Source organism: Ictidomys tridecemlineatus, chromosome 4, assembly GCF_052094955.1.
Source record: "Ictidomys tridecemlineatus isolate mIctTri1 chromosome 4, mIctTri1.hap1, whole genome shotgun sequence".
Taxonomy (NCBI): domain Eukaryota; kingdom Metazoa; phylum Chordata; class Mammalia; order Rodentia; family Sciuridae; genus Ictidomys; species Ictidomys tridecemlineatus.
In genome coordinates this window covers 106,204,381-106,221,351 of record NC_135480.1, presented here as the reverse complement: position 1 = coordinate 106,221,351, position 16,971 = coordinate 106,204,381, and the positions used below count along the sequence as shown (strand labels likewise).

Here is a 16,971-nt window from a genome sequence, read left to right as displayed (position 1 = left end):
CAAGAGTTCATAATCTAGAGGTAAGGATTAGAGGTCGAATGACACCTCCCTTGGCTTCAATCTTCTGCAGAGGGGTATAATAGGTTATTTTGCAAAGCCTATTCTATTGATCAGCCCTATCCATGGAAATGGTGAATCTGAGCTGCAACTCTTCTTCCTGTAACTTTACACTGTTCCGTTTCTTATGCTTTCACATATTTAAAGAGTCACCTCCAATTTTCTCTACTTCAGGTCCAACCCCTTTCCTTCAATCAGTTCTTGTAAGGACAGAGGTCATTCTCTTCTGAACTCTAATACCCATTTCCAAAGAACTGGTCCTAATACATCAGATATGATCAAATTCATACACGCTACAATAAGATTTCTTTCTCGCTCTTTTTTTTTTTAATCCAAGCATGGTGCTTCCATTAATGAATTTTAAAACTTTCAAAGTGTCCTGTCCTGTTATTGTCTCATATTTGGCTGATTTTTCACATGAAATTCTATCAAATTGCAGGGTGTGGTGGTACACAGCTATAATGCCAGCTATTTGGGAGATTGAGGCAAGAGGATCACAAGTTCAAACCCAGCTTGGACCACTTAGCGAGACCTGTCTCACTAAAATAAAAATAGAAGGCTTAGGGAATAGCTCAGTGGTACAGCACTTACCTAGTGTGGGCAAAGTGCTAGTTTAATTCCCAGTACCCCACAAACACAAAGAAATCCTATCAAAGTACGTTCCTGATGGCAACCCTACACTAAAGAAATGAATCTCTATTATCAGTATCACATTTCCTTTTTTGAAAAAAATCTCTCTCGGTTTCCCATTGTTCCCAATAGAAGCCACTATTCTGTTTGAAATCAGATTAAATCTTGATTTTAATTAAATTTCCTTAAGCTTTTTTTAAGTTTGATAAAAGTGGCGAAAGCACCTTTGACTTTTTCAACAGAACTAGATCCAAAACAGAGACCCTGTGGGAAGCCAGCTGAGACCTCATTTAAGTCAACATTAGTAAGGTGGTGGACTTGGCAGAGTGCTTGCCCAGCACGCTCAGGGTCCTGAGTTCAATCCCCAACACCAAACACATATATTGACTTTTGGGGAGGGGCAAAGAAGTTTAACTTGTTAGCACAAACCCCCTTCCATCTACCACGTGTAGCATGGTACGAATCATGCTAGCTGGCCCTCATAACCTGAGCACACAGCTAGTTACATCTGGAATCCTCCGCTGAGCATTTAGGAGCCTCCAAATTCTCCGTGTTCTTTTACATATTCAATCTCATTCCCCATCATTAACCTCAACCACATGCAACGCATTCCAAGCCAGTCAGGCTGGTTTGGTGCCACCACTGGACACAACACACACTCAACCCCAAGACATGCGGCTTCCTCAGCACAAAATCTCTTCCCCAGCACCGTCCACCCTGTACCCAGCCCAGAAGGCCTGACTAGAGGATGCGAGCTCTAAGTCCAAAGTCTTGCCAAAGTGTTTGGCTTGCCACACGTGGACACCCCTCCTTGCTGAAGCCGAAAGGCTTTGTTTGGGGATCAGCCTTTGGGGTTATGCCCTCACTTCTTGGGTGATCAGCTTGTCTCTCCACTCAAGTCTCCAAGCACAAGGGTCCAGCGCTCTCCTCTGGCTCTTCCACTTCCCAAAGTGCTCGCCCACCGCAGAAGCACGGTCTGACTCAAGCACGTGGCTGGTGCTCTGTCCTGTTTCTCCCACCCACCCGCTCCCTCCTCTGGGATCTCACCTTTCTTCCCGCACTCGAGGGCTCAGGAACCTGCTCGAATCGTCATCATGGCTGCTCTGCTGGCTGCTCTGCTGGCTGCTGGGGAAGACACAGGATACGGACCGTTAATGCTCAACTTCTTTCTCAACCTCGGGGAGCTCTTAGACCTCAACTAGAGGGGAAAAAAAAGGGGGTTACAAAACTGAGGCTACAAGTTCCCCCTGTGCAGAGAGTTTAGCACAGAGAGTGTACTATCGGAGGAGGGGTGTGAGAAATGACACAAAAACCCACCCAAGATACCTGAGGATAGTTTTGCTGCCCCAGCTGGAAGATGAAGGTTTTGACCTTGGCCCTGTTCTACCCCAGCTAAATATGCTCATCCAGGGCATCTTAACTGCCCCTCTAAATCTCACTCCGATGGGTAAATGATTCCCGTCGTTCCTCATCCCACTAGAGGCTCCCAAGGAACTGATATAGAATTGAGGAGGGAGGGGCTTAGTAGGGTGTGGAGGAAGGCAAAAGACTTCACAGACAGGATCTGGGGTCACCTGGTCTGCTTTTCAGCCCCCAGGAAGGGCTGAGTAGAGTGAGGTTAAAAAAAAAAAACAAAATAGAAGGAATAAAGGGTGGAATCCCTCTAATCCTCACAGCCCTGCAGGTAAGAAGAAGGACTCTTGAGTTCAAGGTCAGAACTCTGTGAACAGACTCCACCCTTAAGGTGAAACGGAATAAACTGCCTTTCATCTTATTCCAGAGAGAGAAAATCTTTTCAGACACCTCATGACACCATCTATATCATAGATGAATGCTGATTTTTTTTCCCCATTTACAAGTATTACCTACTCCAGGCATCTGACAAGGATCCGAAAACTACAGCCTTCGAGCCAAATCTGGAGCCATCTGTTTTTATACAGTTCCATGAGCTAAGAATGGTTTTTGCATTTTTAAAAGGTTGGGGGTAATCCAAAAAAGAATATTTTGGGACACTTGAACATGATGTGAAATTTGAATTTCAGTGTCCATAATGACACTTTATGGGAACACAGCCACACTTGACATTTACGTGGCGTCCTTGATTACTTTTAAGCTATGGTGTCTGAGCTGAGGAGTTGAGGAGTTGAGGCAGAGCCGCGAAAGTTCAGTAGAGGAAAGACTTCAGGAGCCCACAAAGCCCGCAATGTGAACCCAAGGAGTTTTCATGGGAAAAGGCAGACGAACGCAGCTATGCAGAGATTTTATTAATAATAAAGTCCTACTACAAAATTTTTTCCCCACTACTGGGGATTGATCCTCAGGGCAATTTACCACTGAGCTACATCCCCAGGACTTTTTACTTTTTATTTTGAGACAAGGATCTAGCTAAGTTGCTGAGGTCAGCCTTGAACTTGTGATCCTCCTTCCTCAGCCTCTTGAGTGGCTTCGATTACAGTCATATGCCACTGTGCCGGGCTGTAAAGTTTTTCTTCTAAAAACTCACTAAATTATTATTGATTTTATAAGTATCATCATACCCTATTCTGGTATCTTTTTACTACCGGTTTTTCAAAGAATCACAAATGTCTGTATTTTCATTGTTTATCTGGCAATATCAGAATGTATATTTTCTCCCACACACACATTTTGTTTACTTTTCTTTTTTGTGGTCTTACAAATTTTTTTCTTGGTATTCTATTTTTGTGGTATTTGGAGGGTTTATGTATATTTTTCTGAGTTGAGATCATATTAATTGCATAATCATAAATTTCACACACAGCTCATAATTAATAAATAATAAACATGGATTGGTCTTTACAAGGCCTTCACTTTGTTGTCCAATCCAATTTTTTTTAAAAAGAAAGAACAAGAAAAAAGAAAATGAAAAAAGAGAGAAGAACTAGTAAGAAAAAATAAGATCAAAAAATTATTAATATGAATGTCACTACAACCCAAGCAACAGTATAACCAAAATCATTTCTTTGTTCTGATAAATTGTTCACTGTAATAAGGCCAAGCGTGGTGGCACATGCCTATAATACCAGTGATTTGGGAAGCTGAATCAGGAGGATTGCAAATTTGAGGCCAGTCTCAGCAACTTAGCAAGGTCCTAAACCACTTAGTGAGTCCCTATCTCAAAATAAAAAGTAAAAAGGCTGGGGATGTGGCTCAGTGGTAACCCCCTCCCCTGGTTTCAATTCCCAGTTTAAAAAAAAAAAATTGTCTACTGCAATAGGTGTGCTGATCTGATCTCTAGAGTACATTCCTTAGGCTAGATTCCCAGCAAACCACAAACTGAACAATCTTAAAGAATTTCATCTCAACCAAAAGGGTACATGAATTATTTGTGGTTATGGTTATACAGTTGTAACCACACTTCAAGGTTCTTCCAGCAAGAAGTAAATGGCTTTGGAAGCAAATTAAGTCAAAATTTTCATACACACACACCCCAGAAACCAGAACAGCACCTACACAAAGCCTCCAGCTTCGAGGCAGAGCTAAGTGCCTACGCAAACCTTTTCTCTTTCCTTTATGCCAAGTGCTTTTTTACTGCCTTTCCAACATGGAGTGTCCGTTCATCATTTTCCCCTGCCAGCTGTGACAAACTTACCTATTAAAAACTCCTCAAAACCAAATCTCACTGAACTATTGTTGACCCATGGTATTGACTACTGGTATGCATCAAGCATTCTCTTATATACAATCTGGGATAAGTGTTATTCTATGGTAGGCAACCCACAGATGGCTGGAACTCAAATTCCAAATGAGACACAGCTCCAGAGACAAGCCTCGAGAGAAGAGTAGTGACCTACACTTCGGGCAGCCCATGTGAGGAGTAGCAGGAAGGAGGGGTACCTGAAGCCCCATGCTTTATGTCATTGATAATAGTCAATGGGGCTCAACAAACCCAAATGACCATCAACCTCACAGTCTCTTCAAGAAAAAGGTTGACTGACCTTGACCCATTTGAGCCAGGAGAGGTTGGTTCTTTCCACTCACCCTGCCCTCCAGCTTGCAAACATATCTTAACATTAAACTGATTAAGGCCAGACCTAAAATGGCAATGTTAACCAGAGTTTCAGAAAAATAATTGAGCTAATATTACCAAGTTATCCCACTAGATGGCACTGTCGGCTTCCAAACCAGAATCAACCAGGCTGCCTAATACCTCAGAGCATCAAGAACCCCAACCAGGGCCAACCTTCTGGAGCCCCCTTCTGGCTTTCATGTGGCTTGGAAAGTTCTGTCCAAGGAAAATTAAGACAACATTGATTTGCCTTCACACTATTGATTAGTTCCTGGTGATTAAGAAACATCAACCTGCAAGTATTTATAGAATGCCCTCTATGTGTTCTTATGCACTGAGGCAGGGGTTAAGAGTCTAGAATCTCGAATTATGCAGCCTGGAATTGAATGCAAGCTCCACTCCTAGTTACATGATCCTGAGCAATTGATTCAACATCATTTTCCTTATCTATCAAATGGAGATAGATGTCATGATAGTACTTTCCTTGTAAGGCTCTAGCGAGGTTTTAAGAACAAGCAGGTGAAGCCTGGACAGCAGTGCCTGGCATGTGTCCTAATGCAAAATGCCAGCAGTCATCACCTCGAGCAAGGCATTGTTTTGTGAGTTATAGAAATAAAAAGAGAGAGAGAGAGACATGAAGACATGAATCTAATGAGGATCCTACTCTCAAGGTGTCTGCATTCTGGAAGGGAGGGCTCAGTATAACTACAGTCGAAAATAGCAAATTGTAGCATTCACAAGTACCGGTGAAAGGCTTTGAGACCACAGACTACAAACAGCCGTTCCTTCTGTGGTCAGTAAGAGAAGAAGGTCTTAAGGAGTTTTTGCACTGACACTTAAAACTGGATCCATTCAAGACAAAGAGAAATGAGAAAAAGAAAGCATTGTGGTTGGGCTCCACTTACTATTTTCCATGCACAAAGCCCTGTGGGAATGGGCAAGTAAAGATGACAATGACCTGGCCCCCCCGCCAGCAGGGGACAACCCCACATACACACACACCTGCACATCTAGTTGGCATGGGTATGTACTGCATACTGGGAGGAAGTAACTCACAAGGGACAGAGTGTGGGTGGTGACACCAACTAGAGTTTCCTGGAACTCTTCAGAGAGGTGAACACTGGGCTGGAAGAACTGCAGGTGAATCTATGGTGCCGTCTTTCTTCCTCCAAGTGTCCGAACAGGGATTTGGTCTTCTCTCATATTTGTTTTATAACAGTCTTAAGTAACTTAAATAATGCCAACCACTTCTCCAACTCAATCCCATGAAATAATATTGTTTTTTTTTTTTTGGCATTACAAGTCTTAATACTGAAATAATATTGTTGATCAGAATTTCCAGAGATTCAGAATAGTTCATTCTTTGGGGCTCTTGAGAATTAAATAAATGTATTGTGAGATGGATGTGAACATTTGAGGGAGGGATAGAACACAATGGTTTGGTTAAGTGTCCCCCAAAAGTCCCAGGATGGCATCATTGGGAGGTGGAGGGATCTTTTGGTGGGAAAGGGGTACTAGGAGATCCTTAGGTCATCATAAATGTGCTTCAAAGGGGTGTAGGACCCCATCTCTTTCTATCTTTTTCTCAGAGGTGAGCAGTTTGCTGTGCCACACATCCCTGTCAGGATGTATTGCCCTCACCAAAGGTTCAAAGCAGTGGGACCACCCAATCTTGGACTGGAAACTCTAGAACCATAAACCAAAACAAACCTATTCCCTTTATAACTTAAATTTCTCAAATACTTTGTTATAGTATTGCAAAACTGACTGGTACACTCTTTTCCATGAATGCTTTCAAATGATTCAGGCCACCTGGACCCTGAGCAACTCACACTGCAGCCCTAATGAATTCAAGGCCATGACAAAAGCAACCATTTCCCTAGGCTGTTTACAGAGGAAAGGTCAAAGGCCACAACATCAAGGACCAAGTTCCCATCCACCCCACATTAGTCAAGTCTTTTGTGTCTAGTCTGACTTAAAGAAGTCAGAAAAAAAACTTGGAAAAAGTCCAGCAGATGGCACTAACAGATGAAAATGTCTGTTAGACTGAAAAAGCTCTAAACAAGGGTTTTTGGAATGACTTTGCCTGAGCACATGGATGATGAAAGATGGCTTAATGCTGAAACCAAGGGAATTTGTATAAACGTCTGTTTGCCATTCCCCCCAAGACAGCTAGACAAGGCACTGGGATGACTTAAATTCCTTCTGCTGTGAATTCAAGCTTCAGATTTAAAAAAAAAAAAAAATCACTGCATAAATTAAATTCTAGAATGTTAGCTTGTGTTACTAACTGAGATGGGAAAGCTCTTCTGACAATTCCAGAACACTTCAGACAGAAACCAGGTGAAGAGCAGAATCCTGCTTTTGTTAACCAGCATGTAAGGAGCTTATCCCAGAAGGTCACTTTAGTACCAGCCACACAGGAAAGGGCTGGGGAAAATCCAACACAAATTGAGCCAAAGCATGTTCCAGAAGGCAGGAATTCACTCGACTGTGACGGTGAACTCCGAAATGCAGGCTGGGCAAATTCTCATGATTCCACTGGTCTCCCTTCCTCCTTCCCCTAATACAGGACACATGCAGAACCCACAAGACACCAGGGAGATGTCCTGGTGCCCTCTGGAAGGCACCACGGCTTTGACAGCTAGGGAAATGGAATCTGGCAACCTTTCTGAGCAAGCACTTTCTAAGTAGAATCAGCTCTTTCTCTCCCAGGCAACACCCAAGGCCTCTTAAGTCAGAAGGGGGTGGAGATTCAGATGAACCCAAGCAGTCCCAGGTGTGTGTAAACTGCCCTTCAGTATTCCTAGAGCCTAAGGGAAGCCATACATTTACCCACACTAAGGCCCTGTGGACTAATATGTGGCTCTTCTTTGCTTTTGGCTGCACTCTGCCATCTAGCACCAATTATCTCATGTTAATTGGAAGCTTGAAAAGGCTCCAAGTGTGCACGCCCATAATTCCAGCCACTCAAGAGGCTCAAGTAGGAGGATCGCCAAGTTCAAAGTCAACCTTAGCAACTTAGAGGCCATAAGCAACTTAGCAAACTCTACCTCAAAATAGAAAATAAAAAGGTCTGGGAGTGTAGCTCAGTGGTTAAATGCCCCTAGGTTCAATCCCTGAAAGAAAGAGACAGAGAAGAGAGAGAGAGAGAGAGAAGGCTTCGAGGGGCACTGTAGATGTCTTTGATTAACAAAAAAAGGACATAAATTGAGGCAGTGGATATAGTAGGGACAGCAGGGAGACACACAAGCGTGGGTTTGCCCCTGCTTTGCTTCTAATTGGCCTAAACCATTGGCCAACCGGGTTATACTCTCTTAGCCTAATTCCTCAAAAAAAAAAAAAAATGATTTAATGTGATTACTTACAACTTAATCTTCAATTTATAGAACTGAAATGAGGATTAAGTTATGAGTAATACAATCGCAGCACTGGAGTTCAGAATATGCAGACAGAAAGATGCAAGTTCTAGTCCTGACTCTTCTACTTAGCAGGGGGAGACCAGGTAAGCAATTTAACTCTTCTAAGTGTGAGATGTGGGTAACCAGGCATGCCTTAAAGACTGTAGTGAGGATCAGAAACGATAGAACTCATAGACAGGAAGCGTGTGGGGGCAGTATATGGAGGTTGGTAGGTGGTGAAGCTCCACTGTGCTTTACATTGACAGTTAGCTTGGCAGATGGATAAATATGTAGAAACACCCGATGTGGAAGAGCCCCTTCATGGTAAAAATGTGGAGAGACACTAGCCTGAAAAGTAAAGCCACAACATTACAGAAAATACATCTGTATGTTTATGCCAAACTATTTCCACAGTTTAAATAACTCTGGTGTTTACAATTTCAGTTTAGGTAGGAAAGAGGTTTTCAGGCAATAGAAGGCAGGTAGAGAATAAAGAATAGTTTCTGTTTGTCATCTGGCAAGTAAGTATGAGAAAGTCTAATAATAGAAAATAAGTAAACAGATGTGACTGGGGCACTGCTAATGACTGCCAACTTCTTACACAACATTCCTCCGGACTCTCAAACACTACTACTGAGGAACAGCTTTCTTTGGGTGACAGCTGATAACCTGCCTACCAGGTTAGGAGTGCTGCTTCTGCTTAATGGATCCCCTGGGGACTCAGAACCCAGCTAAATGTCTTCCTGTCTTCACTATGATTCAAACACACTTCCCTCTTACCAGTTCTTTCTCCACTAAACATGCCCACATCTGACTTTTAAAGGTCCCCCTCAACCCTTTTATTTCCCCTTTACTTTATGGCTATTGAAATAATACATTGCTTGGCAATTGCTATACTTTGGTCAAAATCTAATAAACTTGGGAGCTTTGCTGTGCAGATTACTAGATTATTAGATTACTCCCTAAATTTGCTAAGTCAATGTCTGAACTGTCCAGGGATGTGTATTTATTTACATGTTTATTTGGGAGAACCTCTATCCTGACAAAGCCAAAGACAACGGTTAAATCCTAATCTTTCAGATGACCCAGGCATGTCTGACATTGATAATTATTCCCAAGCTTGGAACTCTACCCACCGCCCTTGCCTTCTGCAACACCACCTTCTGCTGGGACTTCATTCTTCCTACTTTTGCTGTCATCTTCTCTTTTTTAGGGAGTTTCATAAGTTCTTTAAACTGAAATATTCCCCAGGACTCAGTCAGCCATTCCCTTAGTAAATTATCAGTCCCTTAGTAAATTATCAATAATGTCTAGTACATATCAGTACTATATACTAGACATTATTCTAGAATCTAGACACTGGATATAGAAGACTTAAAAAATCAACCAAGATCTCTATTCTCAAGGAGGTAATATGCCATTGGGCTCTTTCTTTCTGCTTTATAACAGAGAAACTACGTTTCAGGGACCTGTGAAATTGTTATAGACACTCTGTAATAATATTGTCCATCCATGAGAGAGATTTATAGCTTTCCTCATTTTCAAATACGCCTGGGAGAAATAAGAGGTTAAAATCTACCACAACATGTCTCCTTGGGCGATTGTATCCACACCCATCTTTAATTATGATGGAGGTGCTGATAACTCCCAAAGAGCTGCAGAGAGCTGAGCTGCCCAACACAATGGCCAGGAGTCACAAGTAGCTACACAGACATTGAAATTAATTAGAAACCTAATTCTTTAGTAGCAACAGGTTTCATTTCAGGTACTCAATATCCACACGTGGCTAGCGGCTTCTACACTGGACAGTAAAGACAGACCATTTTCCTCCATCACAAGAGAGCTTTATTGGACCACAGCGATGTAGAAGTTTCCAAATCAAACCCGAGATTTGAGTTCCAGCTCTGCCACTTGTTTTCTGAGTAAATCAAAGTACCTATATAAGCTCACTCTACATTTCCATCCTCTTATATGTTAAAATGTAAGAAGTTTCATAGACCTGTTGTGAGGATTAAATTAACTGATTAATATAAACAATCAACAGAAGGCTTGACAAATAAATAAATGAGTATCCAACAAATGTTCCTAATACTTATTTTTATATAGCATACATTTCCAGTGGTTCTGAGCTCTCTTGAATATCCAACAGAAAAATCATACTGTGTAAGCCTCTTTTGGCTTCACCTGTACTCCACAGCATGGATCCAAACAAGCTGCAATGCACCCCACATGGTACCACCCCAAGTCCTGCAGACTCCACTTCAACTGCCTTCCCAGCCCCATGTCCTCCACTCATCACTCCAGCTCACAGACTCCACAGTGGATCACTTGAATAGCCTTCTAACTGCTTTTCCTGTTCCTATCTGGCCTCTCTCTAGTCTGCCCTAGACACCGACACAGTGACTTTTTAAAATTTTAATTTATTTATTTGTTATAATCAGTTATACATGACAGCAGAATGCTCTTTGATTCATTATACACAAATGTAGCAGCACAATTTTTGACTTCTCTAGTTGTGTCTAAAGTAGGGTCACACCACTCATGCAATCATACATGTACCTAGGGTAATGACATCCATCTCATTTCACCATCTTTCCTACCCCTATGTCTCTCCCCACCTCCCCTTTGCCCCATCCAAAGTACCTCCACTCATCTCATGCCCCACCCCCACTATGGATTAGCATTCACTTTTTCAGAGAAAACATTCAGCTTTTGGTTTTTTGGGATTGGCTTACTGTGCTTTGCATGCTATTCTCTAACTCCATCCATTTACCTGCCAATGTCATAATTTTATTGTCTTTTATTGCTGAGTAATACTCCATTGTGTATATATATACCAAGTTTATCCATTCATCTATTGAAAGGCATCTAGGTTGGTTCCACAGTTTGGCTATTGTGAATTGTACTGGTATAAACACTGATGTGGCTGTGTCCCTGTAGTATACTGTTTTTAAGTCCTTTGGGTATAGACCAAGGAGTGGGATAGCTGGGTCAAATGGTGGTTCCATTCCAAGTTTTCTAAGGAATCTCTATACTGCTTTCCTGATTGGCTGCACCAATTTGCAGTCCCACCAGAAATATATAAAAGTGTGCTTTTCTCCCCACATCCTCGCCAACATTTATTGTTTTTTATATTCTTGATAACTGCCATTCTGACTGGAATGAGATAAATGACCCTGTTTTCTCTTGCTGTGCTTACAAAGGTCTCCGCTTTCACTGGGTACTCTTTGGTCAGTCTACAAGAAATCCCTGCATGCTCTCAAGTTCTTGTAGACTTCACCCTCCCTCCTCGTGCAGCATTTTCTAAACATGTTGAAAGTATCCTAGATACGTAAGCAAGGCCCACGACCTTGAGAAGCCCACTGCTCAGTTTGTATTCCTGATGGGCCATGCATTCGTTCATGTTTTCCCTATGTTTCAGTCACCAGGCTGAGGTACACGTGGACTTCCAAACCACCACAGTGAAATCCACCAACATCCCCCCACTTTCAGCTCTCCTCTGCCACACATTCGTGCCAAAGTCATAATCCAGCTCTGAATTTTCCAAGGCTGGGAAGCTGTGTCCCATGCTTGGTAATGCCTCCAATCCAGACAGGAAAGAATGCGGTTCTCCAAATAGACATTACAGGTGAAAGTAGGAAAAATGTTTTAAATCCAAGGTTAAGTCTTTCCTTTTTATTTGTTCCTTTCTTTCTTTCTGATTCTCTGTGAGTTTTACATTTTTATGCCAGTCTTTGGCTTTCATGAATACAGATAATCAAGCACTGATGAGGGGAAATTGAATTTTCTTTCCAAGAAAATTTAGTTTCTAAGTTAGTTTTCACAAAGAGTAAAAGACACTTCAGTCTCAACAGAATTCTCTGCCTCACACGAAACACAATTAAAAGAATTATACTTACCCCATTATAGTCCTGAAGTGGTTTCTGAGAATGGGAGCAAGAGTTGGCAGTTCCAACTCTCTCCGGTTAATCAAAGGAACACGCCACTTTTTTCTCATTTCAACATCCTAGTAGTTTCTTCGGCCCCAATCACTACTTAGCTTCACAGTGAAATCTTAGGCACTCTTAAGAAAATAAACACAAATTAACTAGGTCACTTAGAGGTAAACCTTTACTCAGGAGGTAATGTGGTCAAACAAGTTGCTTCCCAGAACTCAAAGTCAATGAGAATTGGTTGAGACTCTGGTCAGTGGAGTTCAGAGGCCAGCCTCCCCCAGCCTCCATACCCATGCCTCCCCTTACTCCTGCCCTTCTGCCAGTGTCCCTTCCCTGCAAAGGAAAATCCCTTGCTTGCCATTCCAGAGCACTCCTACTGGGGAAAGAAGTCAATGCTGGGAAGCTTCAAAAAGGTCTCTAACCCAAAGTGAACAGAAGCCAATTTATGCACAGATAACTTCAAAACCTTGTTTTGGACAAGCAGCTTGACACTGGTCCCTTTACCTAAACTGCTCAAGTTTCTTCTCCATCGATTTCTCTCACAAGAGCAAGACAAGACAAAGAGAGGGCTTTTTCTGTTCCCTACAACACCCCAACTTCCTTCCCATCAAGGATACTTCAACCATCATGTTTTGGAAGACACAACAGTTGAAACAGTCCTTGCCTCCAATTAGTTTGCATATGTGTGTGTTCCTAATCAAAGATACATAAGTACCATTCAGATATTAAACCTCTATCTCTCACCATGCACAAAACTCAACCCAAAGTGGATTAAGGACCTAGGAATTAAGCCAGAGATCTTGCGCTTAATGGAAGAAAAAGTAGGCCCAAATCTCCATCATGTCGGATTAAGCCCAACTTTCTTAATAAGACTCCTATAGCACTAGAATTAAAACCAAGAATCAATAAATGGGATGGAGTCAAACTAAAAAGCTTCTTCTCAGCAAAAGAAACCATCAGTGAGGTGAATAGAGAGCCTACAGAATGGGAGCAAATCTTTATCACAAGCACAACAGATAGAGCACTAATCTCTAGGATTTATAAAGCACTCAAAAACCTTAACACCAAAAAACAAATAACCCAATCAATAAATGGGCCAAGGAACTGAACAGACACTTCTCAGATGAAGATATACAATCAAGCAACAAACATGAAAAAATGTTCAACATCTCTAGCAATTAGAGAAATGCAAATCAAAACTACTCTAAGATTTCATCTCCAGTCAGAATGGCAGCTATCAAGAATACAAACAACAATAAGTGTTGGTGAGGTTGTGAGGGAAAAGGCACACTCATACATTTCTTGTGGGACTGAAAATCGGTGCAGCCAATCTGGAAAGCAGTATAGAGATTCCTTGAAAAACTTGGAATGGACCCACCATTTGACCCAGCTATCCCACTCCTCAGTCTATACCCAAAGGAATTTAAAACAGCATACTATAGGGACACAGCCACATCAATGTTTATAGAAGCACAATTCACAATAGCTAAATTATGGTACCAACCTAGATGCCTTTCAGTAGATGAATGGATAGGGAAACTTTGGTATATATACACAATTGGACATTACTCAGCATTAAAAGAGAATAAAATCATGGCATTTGCAGGTAAATGGATGGAGTTAGAGAATATCATGCTAAGTGAAGCAAGCCAATCCCAAAAATCAAAAGCCAAATTTTTTCTTTGATATGAAGATGCAGACGCATAATGGTGATGTGTTGGTGGGTAGCATGGGAGGAAAGGAGGAACTTTAGATAGGGTAAAGGGGAGGAAGGGGACAGGAGGGGGCAAGGGGGTAGGAACGATGGTGGAATAAGTTAGACATCATTACTAAGTACATGTATGAAGACATGAATGGTGTGAAAATACTTTGTGTGCAGTGACTTGAAAAATTGTGCTCTATATGTGTAATAGGAAATGAATTGCATTCTGCCATCATGTATAACAAATTAGAATAAGTAAATAATTTAATTTAAAAAAAAAGAAAAATGCCTGTGTGATTTCTGGAAATGTCAAAAACACTTAAAGGGCCCCCTCCTGCCTAGGACCTGTTAGCTTTGTAATCAATACACAAACTGCTGTTTGCTTGATCTCTCCATGGCTTCTCTTCCTCTACCAACCTCTGAAAGGTTGTTTCTGGAGTTCTGACCTCTTCCCACACCGCATACTCTTCTCCCACAATCTCATCCAAATCCACGACCTCAACAAGAACACATGCTCACTTCCAACCTGTGTCTCCAGCTCTGACTGCTCCACCAAGCTCCAGCTCCCATATCACTCCAGTTCCCAAGGTAGCACCCAAATCCTCCCAGGCTCTTCTAACAGCAAGTCCAGAACTTCCCTCCTCTGCTGCACCCTTTTCTTCCTCCCAAACAGCTCAGGTCTGCCTGCCTTAGCTCAGTCACTGACATCATCATTCATCTGCTTAGTTGTCCTAAGAAACTCAGTTTTGGCAGTTCCCTCTCTGCCACTCCCTACCTCCCATCTGTCATTGAGTTCTGTTTCCTACCTCTGAAACACCTTTTATGTCCGTCCTCTCCTCTCTACCCCAAATGTCCCAGCCCTGGACCAAAGAGCAATATCACACTGGTTGCATAAGAGTCACTTGAGCTGGGCCCAGGGGTGTACGCCTGTAATCCCAGCAGTTCGGGAGGCTGAAGCAGGAGGATTGCAAGTTCAGAGCCATCCTCAGCAAAAGCGAGGTGCCAAGCAACTCAGTGAGACTCTGTCTCTAAATAGAATACAAAATAGGGCTGGAGATGTGGCTCAATGGTTGAGTGCCCCTGAGTTCCATCCCCAGTACCCCTCTCCCCTAAAAAAAGAATCACTTGAAACTTTTAAAATTAGTTTCCTGGGCAGGACTGTGGGTTCCCTGGTTCCCTGGTCCTCAGCATGCACACGGTGATAGAGGATCCTGTTCAGGATAGGGTGGCCTGACCAGCCAGCCACCCCTGAGACTGGGCCTCCAAGGTGAAGAGAATACTTGACCAGCAGGGTCCCTGAAGAGAGGAAAGCTGGAAACATTGCCCACAGAAGAGCTCATCATGTTTGCCAAGAAGCAAATTATTCTGTTACAGAAAGCTAAATCCAGGTGTCTAGAAATGGAGAAAGAAGTTGAAGAACTCATATCAAAACCTGTTGATGGAGGAACTGACGATATTATTAAGGTTTGCTGCACAATTTTCCTGGAACTGACCCTTGGTGATGATCCTGTGAACATCCACATGGTTTTCCTGTGTCAGGCCCCTGTTTGTTACCATGCCTTATCATCCATTTTCTGGGGTAACTGTCTCATTTTGGTAGAGCACATCTTTCTGTAGCTTCCTAACAACAAATACACAGTAGTTCTCCAGGTCTCCAGTGACTTGTGCTGCTTTTATGGGATCAGACTCCTCCACTGCAGCAATGGGATCTGGCTCCACATCTTCTAGTGTCTGTACTCATCTATTTTTACCTTACCTCTTTCCACCTGGCTGAATTTTTAAATCTTCAACTTTTGCTTAAAAGTTTTGTTTTCTACTCTCATCAATGGACTGAGTTAGAATGGGGGTATCTCACCCACCTCCTACCCAGCCCTCCCTTGGAGAACAGAGAGAAGCCCTTTCAGGGACCACACTCCTCCCCTGGCCTTTAGGACAGCCCCACCTGGCATCCAATCTCATGCCATAGAAAGTGCCATTCACCACTGCATCCTGGGCTTTAGCAGACACAGGAGATGGAGGTGTGAAAGGAAAGAAGATTTGTGATGTACGAAGAGCAATTGAATATTTACATACAAAAAAAAATTTCTGATTAGAGTAACATGTTTATAAATAGAAAGTGCTAGACTTCAATATTGTATTAAAATCCTATTTCTACTAAAAAATTAAAAATTAATTTCCTGGCTGGGGATGTAGCCCAGTGGTATCAAGTGCTTGTCTAACATGCACGAGGCCTTGAGTTCAATCTCCATCATAGGGAAAAAAGAAAATAGGTTCCTACCTCCTTGCTCATCCTGGGTTCTGACTCTGCTATGTGGAGTGGCACCTGCCGATATTATTAAGGTTTGCTGCACAATTTTAAAAGGCATCTCAGATTTGTAAACTATTAAAGCCTCGCTTTATTGAAATAACCCTTTAACTTTGCTCATATTCCTGGAAAGCAGTTTTAGTGGAATTGATTTGAATCATCTGCCAGTTTATGTGGTGACCACTCCCACCGTGGTTGATTTCTTTTTTTTTTTTGTTTTTTAAAGAGAGAGTGAGAGAGAGAGAGAGAGAGAGAGAGAGAGAGAGAATTTTTAATATTTATTTTTTAGTTCTCGGCAGACACAACATCTTTGTTGGTATGTGGTGCTGAGGATTGAACCCGGGCCGCACGCATGCCAGGCGAGCGCGCTACCGCTTGAGCCACATCCCCAGCCCTGTGGTTGATTTTTGATGACACTGAAATCGACACTGGGGAATAACACTTGTACAGCTGCTCTTACAGGTTGTTGCAAGGTGGCCCCCTACACTAACTGTGCTCTGGCTGCCACCTATTATCTTCTGAAACAGCTCTAAATATGCCTTTTTCCAGGTTAACACCCTCTATAATTTTTTTCTGTAAGGAGATGGGATGAAGTCCTGAGTTCCATGCCTGACACACCAGGTCTTAGAACATGAAAGCAGCCTCCCTAGCACAAGTTCGACCTGAGCCCCTCACTCTGTTTACACTGAATCACTGTGGCCCCTAAATATACCACGCACATTCATTCCTCCAAACTTTATTCATGCCTTCTCTGCTTTAAATGTCTCTTCTACTTGGGCTGCATCTTCTACCCGGGCCAAATGAGCCCCATGTCAAACAGAAGCCCCAAAGTCTCTTCTCTCAGGTACACTCAGGTATTAATTCACTGACTTTGTTTCCCATCTGACCCACATCTCTGCTCCCTTTGTGCCACA

At 42.4% G+C, this 16,971-nt stretch overlaps 1 protein-coding gene across 23 annotated transcripts in view; it reads right to left on the bottom strand.

Annotated features, from left to right (window-relative positions):
* Gramd1b (GRAM domain containing 1B) overlaps positions 1 to 16,971 on the bottom strand; it is a 273,207-nt gene that overhangs the window by 158,671 nt on the left and 97,565 nt on the right. For 17 of the 23 annotated variants that reach the window (XR_013437960.1, XM_078047208.1, XM_078047198.1 and 14 more), the window contains one exon: positions 1,735 to 1,812. The exons of 1 other annotated variant lie outside the window; for it this stretch is intronic. Coding sequence is in view for 18 of the 22 variants with exons in the window: in XM_078047198.1 (XP_077903324.1) it covers positions 1,735 to 1,812 (78 nt within the window). In the remaining 4 variants the exon portion in view is untranslated. Of the gene's footprint in view, positions 1 to 1,734; positions 1,813 to 12,014; positions 12,037 to 12,111; positions 12,179 to 16,971 lie in introns of those variants that run through there. 5 more of the 23 variants (XM_078047213.1, XM_078047202.1, XM_040285420.2 and 2 more) reach the window with 3 other exon arrangements.